The sequence below is a fragment of the Macaca fascicularis genome, chromosome 9 (assembly GCF_037993035.2).
Source record: "Macaca fascicularis isolate 582-1 chromosome 9, T2T-MFA8v1.1".
NCBI classification, from domain to species: Eukaryota; Metazoa; Chordata; class Mammalia; order Primates; family Cercopithecidae; genus Macaca; species Macaca fascicularis.
Genome location: NC_088383.1, coordinates 119884516 through 119902625, shown reverse-complemented (window position 1 = coordinate 119902625; position 18110 = coordinate 119884516). Strand labels below are relative to the sequence as shown.

The 18110-nt window shown below is 45.5% G+C and overlaps 1 protein-coding gene across 4 annotated transcripts in view; it reads right to left on the bottom strand.

The window, feature by feature from the left end:
- Positions 1–18110, bottom strand: part of RBM20 (RNA binding motif protein 20) — a 196653-nt gene that overhangs the window by 25017 nt on the left and 153526 nt on the right. For all 4 annotated transcript variants that reach the window (XM_065521408.2, XM_045361513.3, XM_045361514.3 and 1 more), the window contains exons 6-9: positions 16935–17075; positions 14690–14821; positions 4173–4252; positions 1919–2588 (exon numbers count right to left, since the gene is read on the bottom strand). In XM_065521408.2, coding sequence (XP_065377480.1) covers positions 1919–2588; positions 4173–4252; positions 14690–14821; positions 16935–17075 — 1023 coding nt within the window. The remainder of the gene's footprint in view (positions 1–1918; positions 2589–4172; positions 4253–14689; positions 14822–16934; positions 17076–18110) is intronic.

The window sequence follows — 18110 nt, the reverse complement described above, 5'->3', positions numbered from 1 at the left end:
CGTGCCAAGTATCTCCAGGTTTTTCAAAACAGTCTTTCTTTTTCACTTTTGCCCTTGCTTCTGCTTCCATCAAGAACCCTGGTGGGGCACAGTGGTTCGCGCCTGTAATCCAGCACTTTGGGAGGCCGAGACAGGAGGATCACGAGGTCAGGAGTTCGAGACCAGCCTGACCAACATGGTGAAACCTTGTCTCTACTAAAAATATAAAAACTAGCCAGGTGTGGTGGTGCACACCTGTAATCCCAAATACTAAGGAGGCTGAGGCAGGAGAATCACTTGAACCTGGGAGGCAGAGGTTGCAGTGAGCTGAGATTGCACCACTGCACTGCAGCCTGGGCAACAGAGCGAGACTCCATCTCAAAAAAAAAAACACAAAAAACCCAAACTGCTTTTTTCTACTTTTAATACTCAGCTCAAATATCACCCTCTCTGAGTAGCTCTTTTCCTGTTCCTGCGCAGAGTTAATAATTGCCCACAGAGCAGCTCATTCGCTGTAAATGCTGGCATGAGTCCCATTGTATACAAATTATTTTTATATTAATAGGTCTGTTTCCACCATTGGACTTCAGTCTCTGCTATAACATGGACTATGTCCTATTCACCTTTGGCTCGCCTATACCTAGCACAACACCTGGCAAAGTGGCACTCCATCTATACATGTGGGAACGAATGCTGAAGTAGCATCCAAAAGGGTGACTCTTCGGTGTTCATGGAGTTGAGATTTGGGCTCCTTATTTGCACTTAGTATTGTCACCAACTCCCAGGTCAGAATGACTAGAAGATATGTGTGGAGGATTTTAAAAATTAGGCTTCTTATGCATATTGCCAAACCTTACTTATCCTACCCCTACTTAAATATAGAAGGCTCTGGCAAGAAGGAAGTGTAAGCCAAGTTGGAATATAAACCTGGTAACCAGAACCCTCCTTGTGATGCCCCTTTGTGAACTGAAGCACTGCTGCAAGCCCTCAGACCTTTCAGATGCTGGAATGAAGGTGCCAGCCAATTGCCATGCATTTTTTTTTTTTTTTTTGAAACAGAGTTTTGTTCTTGTCATCCAGGCTGGAGTGCAATGGCATCATCTTGGCTCACTGCAACCTCCGCCTCCCGGGTTAAAGTGATTCTCCTGCCTCAGCCTCCTGAGTAGCTGGGACTACAGGGGTGCATCACCTTGCCTGGACAATTTTTATACTTTTAGTAGAGACGGGGTTTCACCATATTGGCCAGGCTGGTCTCAAACTCCTGACCTCAGGTGATCTGCCTGCCTCAGCCTCCCAAAGTGCTGGGATTACAGGCATGAGCCACTGGGCCTGGTCGCCGTGCATTTTTATTAGAGTGGAGGTAAAACACTGTGGACAGCTCTGGGCACCCAGTTTAATTTAGTGGGTGGTGGCGGCTTCTCTTTCACCACCTCTCATCAGAGCTCTAGGATTGGTAAATGCTTTTGGCAGGAGGGAGGACAGAATGAACCAAAGATCTAATCTCCCTTGGGAGGCTCTTTGGATACAAACACCTCAGGGCCACTCCCTACTGGACAAATAGGACTACAGGTCTTTCCATCAAGTCCCACCCTAACTTCTAGTAAAGGCAACAGGTGCCGTGGGATTTGGGGCCAGATCTCCTGGGTATAATTCCGGGTCTGCCATTTCCTCACTGTGTGTTCTTGGACAAATAACGTAAGTTCTCTGAGCCTCAGTTTCCTCATCTGCAGTAACAATAGTACCAAGCTCAAAGGTTGGCACTCAAAACCTGTGAGGATTAAATGAGTTCATTGAGATAGTGTCTTGCACAATGCCTAGCACATAGTAAATAGCCAGTAAATGTTCATTCATTCAATAAACATTCATCCTCATTATATTATTACGATTATTCTCCTTCAGGGCCTGCCTCGCCTTACCTGGGGAAGAGATTGATCATTACCTCATTCTCTGCCACTGTGTTTTCTTTTCTATCATCAGCTCCTTCTTGGTCTCTATCAGGTCTCTTGGTTTTATTTTTCTCATTCTGCTTGGACTTGGCGCCCTCAGGGGCCCTAGTGACCTTTGGCCCCAGCCCATCTTCCTTGCCTGAGTCATCGGGATGGGGGTGTCTGCTTTCCCGCAGCCTGGCCTCATCCTTCCTCCTGGACCTCCCAGGGCCATCCTGCTGCTGCTTCAGATACTTGTCCAACTTGACTTTGGGCTCTTTCCGGTAGTAGCCATCTTCGCGGCTTTTGTAGCTGGACACAGAATGGGGCGGGTTGGGAGATCCAGACCTCAGGTACTTCTCTCGGTGGGACCTCCCTCCTTCCGGTCGCTCGTCCAACTCAGCCTTGTCCAGTTGCCGGGGGTGGTGTTTGCGATCATGTGCCCAGGGGTCCATCCTGTCCCTCTTGTCATCCCCGTTCTCCCTCCAGGGAGCCGGGTCTCGTTCTTCCTCCCTCCTGGCATAGGGAGAGTGCTCCCAGGAGTCCCGGCTATTGCCCCAGTCAGCCCGGGAGGGGCCCGGAGGGCTGTGGGAAGAGCTGCAGGAAGTGAAGCTGGGAGTGTGGGACCTCGGGGAGAGTGACCGGCTCACTGGACTACGAGACCGTGGCCTTTCTGGGCCATATCTGTGAGGGAACCAAGGAGCAGGATTTAGAATCTTCACGCCTCCCATCCCACCCCACCCACACACAGATACAATCTCTCTCTTAGATATACTGTGTACGCTCTTAACTCCCAACTCTACACAACCACATAGAGTGGTTCGGGAGAAAGCCTTTTCCTCCCTTCTGGCTTCTGTGCAGGGGACTTCTCCTAAGCACAGTACTGGCCACTCTCTATCCCTTTACTCATCCTGCTCCTGGGAACTAGGAAGAAGAACTAGGTTGCTTTGGCTCAGCTCCAGCTTGCCTTCTCTTAGAAGGGAGCTATGCTCAGGGAGCGGACCTCTGACTCTCCTCCTGGGGGTGTGCAGGGTGGGCACTGGGGGGCAAGATTGCCCTAGTCCAGCCTAGTGGGTAAGGCTGCCCAACCCTGGGTGCTGTTGGCCGGCCTCTTAGCCAGAAGACTTGAAGCCACTTCTACATTTGGGCTGTATCAGAATAAAGCCAACCTCTTAGCCTCCACTTTTCTCATTTATTTCTCAGCTCAATTTATGCATGGAAAAGGGATGCTAATTATTGGGGAGGGTAGGCTCAGAGGTTAAAAAAAAAAAAGAATTAGGAAGGTATTTTAGGGTTGGAAGAGACTCTAGAACTCCAACCTACACATTTGAGATGAAGAAACTGAAACCCAGACAAGGACCCCAACCTGTGTAAGGTTCAGAGCAAGACTCCCTAAGCTCCCTCCGCTCTGCTGCAGAATTGCAGGTGGCAGGATGGGATTTTACACGTCTTTTATAAACCCAAATAATCATAATTTTTTAAAAAAACAGATAAACTAATAAACAAATAAAGATAGCAAGCCTGAACAGTTACATACAAAGATATACACACACATATACACATACACTTTGAAGACTGTTTGGTTATTAAGCAGGTCAACTGAGTCATATATCCGATACTCTAAAAGGATGGGCATTTTTTCATTAAGTTCCCAAATACAGGAAAACCACGCAGCCCTCACTGACCAGGGGACACCGAGGTGCATCTCGCTAGGACCAGGCTGCCTTGACCATCATGGGGGAAACAGCCTGGGCTTGTGTCCTCTACTGGGAAGTGACAGCACCGCCTACGGCCACTGCAGCAAGAATCCCAAGATGTGCCAGCCAGGTGCCTGCTCCTGCAGTTTTCTACCTCGGTTCTCTGCAGGAACTATCTTTGTAGGGGAGTGACAGTGGTCAAATTGTAGCCCCAGCTTGACCTGATCACAAACTTCGGCTGGAAGAAATGGGTTGGAAAACTGAATATATTCAATGTTCAGAGAAAGTGACTGTTCAAATAACTGATTTTTTTAAACCATCTACATTCTACTTCCTACACCTACATTCAACTCATGAAAAACCAAGAGCTGGTTCTAAACAGAAGCCAGTTTAGACTTCTGGACTGGTGTTTTTCATAGGGAACATGGAAAGGTGGGGCCCAGAAAAGCAGATGGATGGGGTAGGGGCAAGAGCAGGGCACAGCATGACTCAAATGCCCCTAAGAATGAGAAACGGGAGTGTGTTCCCACTGCCCAGAACCTGCCTGGAGACTTAGGGCTTGGGGCCTCACCTGTCTGCTTCCCGGAACAGGTCCCTCTCCCTCTGAGAATGGATGTCCTGGATGATGGCAGCCACAGCCTTCCCGGGTTTCTAGCAAAGTCAGAGAGATCACCATCAGATCAGAGATGGCCTTGCAAACACCAGAGGGAAGCAGCTCTGACCTGGGTCATTCACTGCCTGGTCCACCAAAAGGGAAAAAGTGCCTTGTGTGGAGAAGACAAAAGGTATAATCCAATGGATGAGTGTGAGTATAATGCTAAACTGGGTAGGGCCGAGTGGCCCAGAGAACACTGAGTGGTGGTCCATCGAACTGGGGAAGGAAGGAGCCTGGTGTTCACATCCATGTGCTGGAGACAAGCAGCATTTGTTAATACCCACCTCTGCCTGAATTAAAAAAATAAAATAAAATGTGTAAGAAAGAAAAGGAGAGAGGGATGGAAGGAGGGAAGGAAGGAAGGCAAGCATGCATTGTAAACTTGGAGAGACTTGAAGATCATCGACTGCAGCCTCCACCTTTAATATCTATGGAAACTTAGAGCCAGAGAAGTTGAGGCAGGGTCTCTGCTCTTCACAGCTCCAGGGTCACCAGCCACCTTGTGTTCCGTGCAGTTGGTGACTCTTGGAGTTGTGTTGGGTTAAGGAACACTTCAAGGTCACGCAGATAGTGAAAAGAATCAGGACCTGACACCAGGTATTTTAACTCCAAGTTCCTTTCCATGCTTTCCATGCCCTGTGCCCCCTTCAACACCTCATGCACAGGCATCAGCTGATGCTCAAAGTAAATCTGTGAGGAGGGTGGCATAAGCTGGGAGTCGGGCTCCACAGCTGAGAATAGTAGGCAACCAGGGCTCCATCCTTCCCTGAAATCATCAGACGGTGGCTATGCCAGGACAGGACTAACCCCAGCCCCCCATTCCCAACCAAAGCCCTTTCCTAAACCCAGAATGGACACACGATAACCAAAATAAATAAATAATAAACGATTAAAAAAAAATTCACAAGCACAAAAGGCAAGTCAGGAGCATCTTCCTAAAGATGATGCAAAATTCATCCTTTAAATACAAATGTATCAAGCAGAGCGAATTTTATGGAATATGAGTTATATCTCAAAAAAAAGCTGATTTTTTAAAGACCAAGGCTAATAACCCTCAGTCTATGTAAACTTTTGATAATGAGTTTTATTAAATTTAATCAACTGCTTTTTATCCTTGATTTTTTCTATGTAATTTGCAAGGAATCATGCATCTTTTTAAAATTTTTTTTTAAAGAAACGAGGTCCTGCTCTGTCACTCAGGCTGGAATGCAGTGGCACAATCACAGCTCACTGAAAGCCTCAACTTTCCAGGCTCAAGTGATTCTCCCACTTCAGCCTCCCAAGCAGTTGGGACTATAGGGGCTCATCACCACATCAGGCTAATTTTTTCAGTTTTTATAAAAGACAAGGTCTAGCTATGTTGCCAGGACTGGTCTTGAACTCCTGGGCTCAAGCAATCCTCCTGCCTTGGCCTCTCAAAGTGCAGGGATTACAGGCATGAACCACCACGCCCAGCTAAATCATGCAATAAGAGCCATACAAATGTTAAAAAGCATCATGTATCTCATTTGACAGATGGGAAACTCAGGTCCAGAGATGTGATCTAGCTGGACTAGCACAGTATGAGTGCTCTAAGTGGCGTGGCTGATTATCTGTTATTGTTGAGATAGAGGGTTGGGCTGGGAAAAACAGAGTAAAGGTGACAATGAAGGAGGAGCTGCCTGCAGTTTCAGGGAGAGAGGTCAGGGCTAGTACACAGAAAAGAGACATAAAATGTTCAAGTGAGGGAGGGACCTCACCTCTTGTCATACGGAGATGCAAAGTGAAAGAATGTCAAAGAGAAGGCAGTGACTCCTTCATCTGTGCTCGTGAATAAGTCAGAGGTTTTAGAAGTCAGCCAATCCCCCATTCAAGAAAAGGCCCAGGAACTCAGCACTGGGCAGGATGTCCACCAGAAAAGGCACCACAACTTTGGCAAATGGTCCCTTATGTCAAACTGAAGCTGCAGAGATCGACCCTTTATAAAGCACCTGAAAGTGCCACCTACAAATAACCAGATCACCCAAGACTCGCACTGGCCTCCAGCACCTCAGCTGCTTAAACTGGACCTTGTTCAGACCAAGGCCAAACAAGGATAGAAGCCAAGGCTGTTGGCATTGGCCAAGAAGAAAGTTGCTGTCCAGGATGTCTCCTCCCACCCCGCCGTGTGGCTAGAGACCACCGGTCCTTCAGCCAGGGTCGGCTGTCACTTGGGGTAGAAGAAGAAGGCTCACTTGAAGCTGATAGAACTTAATGTGGATCCCACCAAGTGGGTCTTCTTCCTGCCTGCCCACCTTGGGCCACACAAGTGACTCCGGCTACTGTATCATCAAGGGAAAGCCAACTGGGATGGCTAGTCCCCGAAAGGACCTGTCACAGCAGGCACCAAGGGAGCAGCGGAGCTTGGGAAAGCTGGTGGGAGCCATCAGGACCAAGATCATGTCATGAGATCTGCCATCACCGGGGAGGCCACACCCCAGGTCCCTCCCAAATCTGTGGTTTGCATTGCCACTTTAGAATGGACAAAGGCTAAAGAATGTGTCCCCAAACTGGGATAAATGTATCTGGCAACTCTTCAGAACATAAAAATAAAATTCCCCATGGGAATTGGATGGGGAGCTTTCTGTTGTAAAAAGAGTCCCCAAGGTTCCAGTTTTCTTCTGCTCTTCTGGAACTTCATATTCTCCTGGTTATTCCTTCCAGCTCAGATCCAAGAAAGGCCGACGTGGGAGGAGGATGGTCTTGGCAGGGAGCGGCTGAGGTTTTGCAGATTACCCACGGCAGAGTGACTATGAGGGTGGGGCTCAGGCGCATGGGGGCAGGAGCAGGTCAGGCCAATGTCAGGGCCAGAGGCATTCCACAAGCTCTCGGTCCCTTCTGCACCTTGGTTATCACAGATGGCACCCCCAGGCCCTTCCCCTCAGGGGTGCCCCCAATGAGGGGCAGAACAGGCTGATCAGACACTGCAGACGAAAACATCCTCTAGTGGCCCATGCAGTTTCCCAGGAGTCAAAGAGGTGCAGTTAGAGTGGACTTAGAAGAGCCTCTCCTTGGCTTAAACCTTCCTCTGTCCCTTATTTTCTTAACGACAGAACGTCCTCCTGGGGTCGCTTTCAGCCCATACCTCCTGGAGTTACTTCTATCCGGATCGCAGGTCCCCCGTGAGGGGCCTCCTGCGCTGACAGTCTTCACACAGCCAGAACCAGCACAGAGCCTGGCATGGAGCAGGCGCTGCCTAACACCCATCTCAAGATGCGTGGCTGGAGAGATGGAAGGAGGTGGCTGCAGAGAATGAATATGAATCTGCAAATACTACATGCTGGGGCTAGCGGTCACAGGTATTGTGATCTCTCCCGAGGATCAGAGCATTGGTTCTGCTATTTTAGGTGGTAATTGCAAATTGTTTGGTGCTCTGTGGACCAGCTGTCAGCTGCCATCTGAAAAGGGGACAGAAGTAGCCAAAGATTTTCAAATAAGAGAGTTGACTTCTGAAAGCCCTAAGAAAATTCTCTCAACCTTCCTCTTTGACCAGCTTCTGTATCCTGTGGGTAAAGGCATAAAGAGGGCAGGTGAAACAAAGGTGATTACAGCTTTGTAATCAAAAAATGAAATGGGAGAGAAAAGAGTAGGTCTATGATAAAATTTTGGTTACCTTTTTATTATAGAAAATTTCAAACATACACAAAAGTAGAGAGAATGGTTTTTGAACCCCGAAGAATCTATTACCCATCTTCAGTCAATGATGCTGACCAATCTTGTTGCATCTTGATATGGTTTGGTTCTGCGTTCCCACCCAAATCTCATATTCAATTGTAATCCCAGATGTTGAAGGTGGGGCCTGGTGGGAGGTGATTGGATCATGCGGGTGGTTTTTAATGGTTTAGCACCATCCCCCTAGTACTACTCTCGTGATAGAGTTCTCACAAGATCTGGCTGCTTAAAAGTGTGTAGCACCTCCCTGCTCCCACTCTAACTCCTGCTCTGGCCACAAAAAACATGCCTGCTTCCCCTTTGCCTTCCGCCATGACCGTAAGTTTTCTGAGGCCTCCACAGCCATGTTTCCTGTACAGCCTGAGGAACCATGAGCCAATTCAAGCTCTTTTCTTTATAAATTATCCAGTCTCAGGTAGTTTTTTTTTTTTTTTTTTTTTGCAACGGAGTCTCACTCTGTGGGCCCAGGCTGGAGTGCAGTGCAACCTCTGCCTTCTGGGTTCAAGCGATTCTCCTGCCTCAGCTTCCTGAGTATCTGAGATTACAGGTACCTGCCACCATACCTGGCTAATTTTTGTATTTTTAGTTTAGGTTTCACCATGTTGGTCAGGCTAGTCTTGAACTCCTGACCTCAAGTGATCCACCCACCTCGGCCTTCCAAAGTGCTGGGATTACAGGCGTGAGCCACCCCGGCCTGGACTCAGGCAGTTCTTTATAGCAGTGTGAGAATGGACTAATATACATCCGTACTCACCACCTTCCTTCCCCACCTCCTATATTATTTTGAAGCAAATGTCAGACATTGTTATCTTTACATCCATTCTGCGATGACAATGATCTCGCTCAACAGTCCCACAAGGGACCATCTACAGTGCTCAGAGTTAACACATCTTGCTGCTTTTAAGACAAGGTTGAGATTCCAAGCCCCATGCAGTTCCAGAAAAGTGCTGGCATATTAAGAGGGAGGCACCACCACTTGGAACCTCAACCCAGGAAGAGTAGCCCCAGCTGTGCCCGCACCTGGCTGGGTCACCCTGGGTCAAGGCTTATTGCCTATGGGAAACTCACTTTCTCTACCTGTAAAGATGGGTTAATGAGGCCCATCTGGCATCCACCAAAAGCCTCAGGGCATGGCAGGCTACACCTGTAAAAGTCACAGAGTGCTTGGCCAACATGAAGGGAGCTGCTGGAGAGTTTCATGCCCTCTGACAACTCCACAGCTGTTTCACACACTTCAAGAGTCCTAGGAAGACACTGAAACCTTCTAGATGAGCCCAGAACTCATCTAAGCCAGATCCTGTCAAGGCAGCCCCGACTGTTTCAACATTACCAGGCTTTCTAGGCTTGATATCGTCATTCGCCTGACTCCTACCTGGAAGCCCTGTCTCTCTTTAGCTAATTCTCCCTTTCTTCAAGGCCTCATTTAGGAATCTCTTCCCTTTTTTACACCCCTCAGTCATACTGCCTTTTGCCATGGAACTTCTGGTCGCCCCTGTACTTATGCATTCATGTTTAAATCTTGTGTAATTTTGCACGAGAATAATTTGTCTCCCAGTTGGAGAGTGAACTCTTCCCTAAGTGAGAACCATGCCTTGTATGCTTTGTAACTATCAGTACATAGAGAAGACTCTCAATCATCTTCCCAACTGAGAGCACCATGGACCATTCATAAGACTGCTTCCTAGGGCCAGAAGCCCTCTCTGTAGTGAGGAGGCTGGCAAGACCAGTGGCTCTGAAACCAGGCCCTCTGCCCTCAAAAGCACCTTGGAGTCTCATTCCCACCCCAAGCCTACTAAAGAGAATCTCTGGGCAAGAGGACTCCTCCGACAAAAAATCCCCTGATGACTCTCTGATGAAGTGACTGGGAGACACTGGTTTACATTATTCCAAGTTCACTTCTGCATCAAAGAGATTATGATTCCATACTTATTGACGAAGTTTCTATAGAACAACCCAGAAAATATTCCAATCGTCTTGTCCAGGTCTGTAGGAAGAAGGCTACTCACTTTTTATTGTTCCTTCAGATTTTCTCTTTCTTATTCATTTTGCATATTTATTAAACATCTATCAAGGGAAAGGTTCTGCCTCAAATAAGCTGAGGAACAGAACCTTTGCCACAGGAAGTATATGGGGAGATAAGATAGGTGCATGAGGAAATATTCAAGAGAGGAAATGAAAAATACCTTAAAATCTCTCCTTTCTCTCCCTATACTTTGCCTGGTGAGCAAAAGATACAGTTAGAGGAGAAAGAGCAATCAGAATTTCTCTCCACCTCTGCAAACCCTGGTGGGACCTCACAGGCAGCCCCTTTGGCCCAGAGAAACACAGGGATACAGTGTTTGCCCTGTACCTTCCCAGTAGCCACTGTCCTTCCTCCTGATAGCAGCTGTTCCTCCCTCATCTTGCTCCAGAGCTCTGGGTGGGTCTCTGCCCCAGCTCTGAGGATGTAGCAGATGACACAGGTCCAGCCAATCACAGAATGACCTAGCCCTGGCCTGAGATCAATTTAGGGATGTGCCCCTGTGCTAAGCTAGTCCAGTCAGAGCTACTTTCTCAAAAGTCTCAGGACTTTTGTGGGAGCTTCTAGGAAAAAAACTCTTGGCTTTTCTTGTTGAAGGAAATGGAAGGGGGAGTAAGAACTGCTGAGGTCACTGTAGCTATCATGCCACCTAGAGGAGAGAGCCTGGGCTGCAACGGCCCACCCCAGGGAGCCCCCAGTAAACAAGGCCAAAAGAGCAGAAGGCAGAGTGGAGAGAAACCAAGTCCTAATGAGGGTCTCTGGGTCCTGAATCCAGCCGTATCTGCAGCCAGAGCTACTCCTGGACTTTTCATTTACATGAATCCATAAATTCTTTCTTTTTTTTTTTTTTTACTTAAGCCAACAGGCTTAATGGAGATGAATTTCTGTTACTTGCAGAGAGAGATTCATATCAACATAGGGACCATAAAGCATGCATTACTATGTAGTTGAAACATACATTAAGTTGTTTTCACATCTATGATTCCATGCGACCTTCACAATGACCTTAAGAGGGAATATGGCAGCTTGGGGAGCAGAAAAGCCCTACTAAAGATCAGAAAACAATGTGTTCTGGGCCCTTTCCATTCAAACTATGCTCCGAGGACCACCAGCAGCAGCATCTCTTGGGACCTTGTTAAAAATACGCAATAACAGCACTACCCTAGACACGCTGAATCAAAGTGCGTTTTAACAACATCACCGAGTGATTTGTAGCACACTGAAGCTCGAGAAGCTCTGTTATAATACTATCTCTGCTGCTTCTTGGCTGGGTGACTATAAGCAAATTACGTGATTTCTCAGGGTTTTTTTCATGCAGACAACAGAGATCATAATAACACACTATAACAATGCAGCTTTAGTGCAAAACCAAAACAGTACTAAGTTTTAATCATAGCTCTTCCAGTAGCTAAATACAATCCTGGGCAACTTACTGAACTTCTATTAGCTTCAGATACCTCATCTGTAAAACTGAGATAATAATAGCTGTCTAACAGGACTGATGTCAGGATTAAATAATGTATGTAAAGTGCTTGGTACATTACTTGCTCCAGAGTACCAGGACTCAATTAAAGGTATATATTATTGTTATTGTTTTACTCTTATAATTACTGCTATTATCCACCCTACACACCTCACAGGGTATGGTGAATTATGAGACTCAAAAGATAATATATGAAAAAAATGCTTAAAGCCAAATTACTCAAAGTATAATCCTTTCCTGATCTGTAAACTGAGGTTCACAGAGGTTAAGCAACTCTTCTAAACTCACCAAAGCAGGAAGTGGTAGAGCCCAGGCTGACATCACCATCTTCCAATCTGGGATAGGTCACATGGTTGTCAGTGGTTCTTTGTTTATTTGCTTTTACTCCCACCAGACTGAGCTCCTCGCCCGCTTGCTACTTCTACCTCCATGGCACCTGGCCCAGTTCCACCCACGGTGAGCACTCAGTGCACATTTGCTGAAAGCAAAACTTGACCATCTGACCTCTTTAACCCGTGTTTTTTGCACCACCCCAAACTATCTCCCTCAGGAAGGTATTACTATGCTTTGGTACTTTAAGAAACCGATTACTGCCGTTAATCTTAATCAGAAACTTATGACAACCTCTCATTTGGAGACCAAAGTTCCACTGGGAACTTAGTGTAGAAATTCAATTCTAGCCCCGAGGGGGAGAATCCAGGAGAACAGGAACTTTGGCTGGATACAGAATGGGGTGGGATCCTTACTTGTCTGAAAGAAGCAATATACTTTCATTGGCGGGGGGAAAAAAAAGCCAAGTTCTGCCGGAAGGAGAACTGTTAGCGAAGGAACTTTAGAGGCAATGATGCAAGCAAAGCAGATTCAGGACTCTGGAAGCTGGTTGACACAGTACCCATCTACATATGGAGACTTGTCAGAATGCCAGTCCTAGCCACTGAGCCTTTGTCTTCTGACTTCAACCTTGAAGGTGGATTAAGGCCTGTGGGTCTTGGACAAAATGGATCCTAAGTCAATGTGGAATGAGCTAAAGTGAACAGGAAAATCCCTATTAAATGGAACAGTAGAAAGTACAAAATAAGAGGGTAGATTTAAACACAAATATAGCAATAATTACAAGAAATCCAAATAGACTTGGTGCTCCAGTTAAGAGAACTCCTGCAAACCAATAAGAAGACACAATGCAAAAGAAAAGCATGGGCAAATGACTTGAAAAGAAACATCCCATCAAAGAAGATCCAGATGGAACAGCCAACAAACAATGAAAAAGTGCTCAACTTCCATGCACAATTAGGAGGATAAAATACAAAACTGTGATAAACCAGCCAGGTGCAGTGGCTCACACCTGTAATCCCAGCACTTTGGGAGGCCGAGGTGGGTGGATCATGAGGTCAGGACATTGAGACCATCCTGGCCAACATGGTGAAACCCTGTCTCTATTAAAATACAAAAAAAAAAAAAAAAAAAAAAAAAAAGCCAGGTGTGGTGGTGTATGCTTGTAGTCCCAGCTACTCGGAGGTGAGGCAGGAGAATCGCTTGAACCTGGGAGGTGGAGATTGCAGTGAGCGGAGATCGCACCACTGCACTCCAGTCTGGTAACAGAGCAAGATTCCGTCTCAAAAACAAAACAAAACAAAACTCTGATAAACCATGATACTCTCCAAGATAGGCAAAAATTTAAGAGTTGGACAAGACAATGTGTTAGCAAGAATGTAGATCACTGAAAACTCTTTTTTTTTCTTTTTGAGATAGAATTTCACTCTTGTTGCCCAAGCTGGAGTGCAGTGGCACAATCTCAGCTCGCTGCAACCTCCACCTCCCAGGTTCAAGCAATTCTCCTGCCTCAGCCTCCCGAGTAGCTGGGATTACAGGCGCCTGCCACCATGCTTGGCTAATTTTTGTATTTTTAGTAGAGATGGGGTTTCACCATGTTGGCCAGGCTGGTCTCGAACTCCTGACCTCATGATCTGCCCACCTCAGCCTCCCAAAGTGCTGGGAATACTGGCATAAGCCACCACGCCCAGCCGAAAACTCTAATACACTACTAGGAGGAGTATAAATGTGAGACAACTAATTTTGGAAAGAGCTTGCTGTCATCTAGGAAAGTTGAGGTAAGCATGCCTTATGATGCAGCTATCTCAATCCTAGTTATGTATGTACCTCTAGTTGTCTGCTCAAGTGCATATATACCAGGATGACATGTTTGAGAAGGTTCAGATTAGCCTTGTCCCTAAAACAACTCAAATGTCCATCAACAGTAGAATGGACAAATTGTATAGCCATACAATGGAAATGTATATAACAATGAAAATAAATAGACACACCCAACAACATGGATGGCATCATGTTGAATGAAAGAAGCAAGATCTGTAAGAACACAGCATGATTCCATTTATGTAAAGTTCAAAAACAGGCAAAACTAAACCATGATATTTAGGGAGGCATATACAGGTGGTAGAACTACAAGGAAAAGCACAGATATGATTATCGTTGAAGTCAGGAGAGTAGACAGGGAGGGGTTGAACATGAGGAGGGACTCACAGGAGCTTCTGGGTGTGTCTATATTCTACTTCTTGACTTTGGTGGTGGTTTTATGGGGTTTATGAGATCTCACCCATTATTACTTTTTAAACCGCACAATGTATAATCAGCCATTTTTCTGTGTGTTCTGTTATACTTCACAATAAAACAAAAAAGAAGGGAAAGAAAAGAAAGAAATGTAGATCAGCTAAAACAAAAGCAAACCCTGGTTTGGAACTATTTGAATGCATTCCCGAGTTCCGACAGTGGCCAATTCAGCCAAGGACTGCTTAGAAGGGCTTCTATGAGGCTTAAGACGTAAATATGAAGGAGAGAGAAGAGAGCAAGAGATCAAGGGGGTGACAGAGGAAGAAAAAGTTACTGAAGGTCTGTATAGGTAGAGAAGGTTGTATTCAAGCGTTTATGCCTGGAACTCCCAGAACCTTTCCCTTCTGACTTAGTTCCCCTGTAAACATCTTCTTCTGGAAAACTTTCCTTGGCTCCCAGGTAGACTTAAATGCCTCTTTGCACTTTGTATTTACCTCAAAAGCACTTTTCTCGCCATGCTGCAATGGTTTGCCTCAAGATCCTCAAAGGCAGTGTGTCATTTCTGAATCTTTTCCTATCCTCTCCTTTCCACCAGCATTTAGGTCAGTGCCTAACAAGGAGGAGAAACTCATCTGGTGCTTGTTGAATGACTGAATGAACAAGATAATGCTTTACCTTGAGCTGCAATTCCTTGTATCTCTTGGACATCCGAATGAGCAACTTCTCACCATTGATCACAGCAGATTTTTCTTGATAATACTGGACCATGGCCTGTGCGGCTTCTGTGTAAGCCATCTCTAAAAAGGCCTAAGAAAGAAAGGAAGGACACTCATTGGACTTGACTTTAATGGTCTTAAACAAGATTCAGTACAAGGCATGATTCCATGTCTATGAAGTTCAAAAACAGACAAAACTAATCAATGGTGACAGGAGTTAGCATTGAGCTTCTCTCTCAGGTGGGGATGGGGAACTGATGGAGAAGAAGCATGAAGAAACCTGACATTCTGGAAATGCTCTATATCTTTACCTGGGTGTTAACTATATGGGTGTACACGTGTAACTAATGGAATTGTGCATGTAGGATGAGTGTACATTACACACTGTAGAGTATGTGTTTTATACCTCACTTAAAAGGAAAAAAAAAGTCAGTATAAAGAAGAGATCTCTTTGATCCCATCTGTTCAAAGAGACCTTTTTATAAACATCACCAAAAGAGCTCATTATAAGATGGCCCTTTCCTGATCCCCAGGGTTACCAGACATTGTTCTTAATTATGTGTGTCTGTCCCGGGCTACATCATGCCATAGAATCCCTCTGAGATGGGAGAGTTCACTAACCCACATTTCCCTGGAGGGGCAGTTGCATATGTGGCCTTGAGCTGATCCCTATAAAACGTGCTATTTGGTGGTGATGGTGACAGCAAGAGACACAAGCTTTGGTTACTTGAGCTCTTACTTTCCTTATAAAGACAGAAACATATTCAAAATTCACGAACCCCTGGGCTTGAAGGAAGGCCATGTTGTCGTGAGTTACAGAAAAAGGAAAATTCCCCAATTATGTTTCCACAGCATCTTTCTTCTTTATTTAACTGCTCTGATAAACCACAGAGAAATGGGCTTTTCCACTCAATCTGTGTCTACTGAGAGTTCCAAAGAGACTGTCTTGACTGTGCATCAGTTTACCCCAGTAGCTGGTGTGGTGAATTTGTTGCTGCTATTGTTTCTTGGATTTGTTTGGTTTGTACTATACTGACAATATACTGATCCTGATTTCTCAGTGCTACAGGGGAAAAGGGGTCAGTGACAGGGAAGCCCTCACTGTGAGCCCCTAACTCTCTCGTTTCCTTAAACTAAATGGTCTAAATAAGCTCATTCCCTTCCTTCTCTCATATTTATTTCTGAATTTCAGATGCACGGCTTTTCTCCATGCTGTCATAGTCTATGACATTAGCGTGGGCGACTAAGAAGTCAAGATTCTTTAGGGTTTTATTTCACATTCTGCCACCCAGCTTTCTAAGTGCCTCTTTCTTGATAAACATTTTAGCACCTCTAGCTCTCACTTGTCAAATGGGAATAATACTAATATAGGGACTCTTACTACATCAATGTTACAAGCTGAATTCTGTGCATTTACCCAAAATAGAATTTCTGAGAAGTAGGAACAGAGACAAGTGAGTAGTCTCACGCCAGGTTGATGGAGAGAGATCGCTGATGACCTGATGTGGCTATGAGTCTCCAAAGTTCAGCCTTCTTTAAGAAAAGAATTTTTCCTATTCCTGTTCCTCTGATTAATAAAGTAAAAATATTCATTAAAAGATAAAATATTCTGATTTTTGACTGTTGGGAGCATAAACTCCCCACCTGACTTTAGAAATGAAGACAAAGGTACTCCATCCCAAAGGGCTCAGTCAACTCCTACAGGTTAAGGATTCTTAGTTCCTTAGATTTACTAAGCATCCATCCATTCTTACACTCCTACTCTCCTGCTGACATCAAGGACCAGGAAAAATACCTAGTCCCAGGTTCTTGGCTGGCTCCAAATCCAGGTCATAAGATAGGATAGGCTTAGAAGATAAGACTATAGCATTAGCTCAGGGGGTTGACAACACAGTGAAGAGATTAAAATCCATAGATTTTTATTTTGGGTGTGCCAATTACCCTTTCTAGGTGAATGAGCACCTCATTCCAAAGCACCTCCTCTCACCTCTAGGCAATTCACAAAGGCCTGTATCCATCACTAGAAGGATAGAGTGAAACTAGGGGAAACAAAAAAACAACACCAGCAAAAACGTCTATGCCATGCCAACAGAAGGCCAGCTATGCAACAGCTTTTTATGTTAAGAATGACTTCTTTCAAAAATTATATCGTTCCCTTTCACTAATGTGTGGTATTACACTGGAGTGAAAATACCCAGACCTACCTGATTAGTCGACTTCATGAGGATGTAATTAGTGACCTTTCCGAAGGGCAGCCCCAGGTTAATGACGTCATTCTCAGTGCAGCTTCCTTCAGGGAGATTGCAGATGTGCACCACGCGGCCAGCCCCTTTCCGCTGTGCAAACTAATAGCAACAAGGATCAGTCGCGGTCTTCAGAAGACGGTTCCCTTTTCCCCTCTCTTCCAGACATTCCTAATGGCTATCTTTCCCCCAAACAATGATTGTAAAACTATAATTTACAAAATTAGTGCAGAAAAAATCCATTCACAGACACACATAAAATATCAATTGTATTCTATCTCTTTACAAAAGGATTCATAATATATATATATTTTTGAGACGGGGACTCACTCCCATCGCCCAGGCTAGAGGGCAGTGGTGCAAACACGGCTTACTGCAGCCTTGACTTCTGGACTCAGGTGATTCTCCCATCTCAGCCTCCCAAGTAGCTGGGACCACAGGCGTCCACCACCATGTCACAGTAATGTTTTTGTTTTGTTTTGTTTTGTTTTGTTTTTTTTGAGACAGAGTCTCGCTCTGTCGCCCAGGCTAGAGTGAAGTGGCGCAATCTCAGCTCACTGCAAGCTCCGCCTCCTGGGTTCACGCCATTCTCCTGCCTCAGCCTCCCCAGTAGCTGGGACTACAGGCGCCCATGACCCGGCTAATTTTTTTGTATTTTTAGTAGAGACGGGGTTTCACCATGTTAGCCAGGATGATCTTGATCTCTTGACCTCGTGATCTGCCTGCCTCGGCCTCCCATAGTGCTGGAATTACAGGCGTGAGCCCCGCGCCTGGCAATAATGTTTTTTATAAGCAGTAACAACCAGGGCTGTGGAGGATATGAGGAAATGAGCATATCCGTATGTTGCTAGTGGGAGGTTGAGTATCGATAAACTTTTGAGAATACACTTTAGCAATATTAAATAAAACAAAGTATACAGAGCCCATGATCCTGCCATTCCCCTCTTAGAAATGTACCCTATAGAAATAATAGCACCCCAATATGTGATGGCTTATGTGCAAGAACATTTATTACAGTAATTTACTAGGTGGCAAAAAATTTTGGGAACAGCCTGAATGTCCAACAATAGGGAAATGTTTGAGTAAATGATGGTTTAATCATACAATGGAAAACTACAAACCCATGACAAGAAGGAG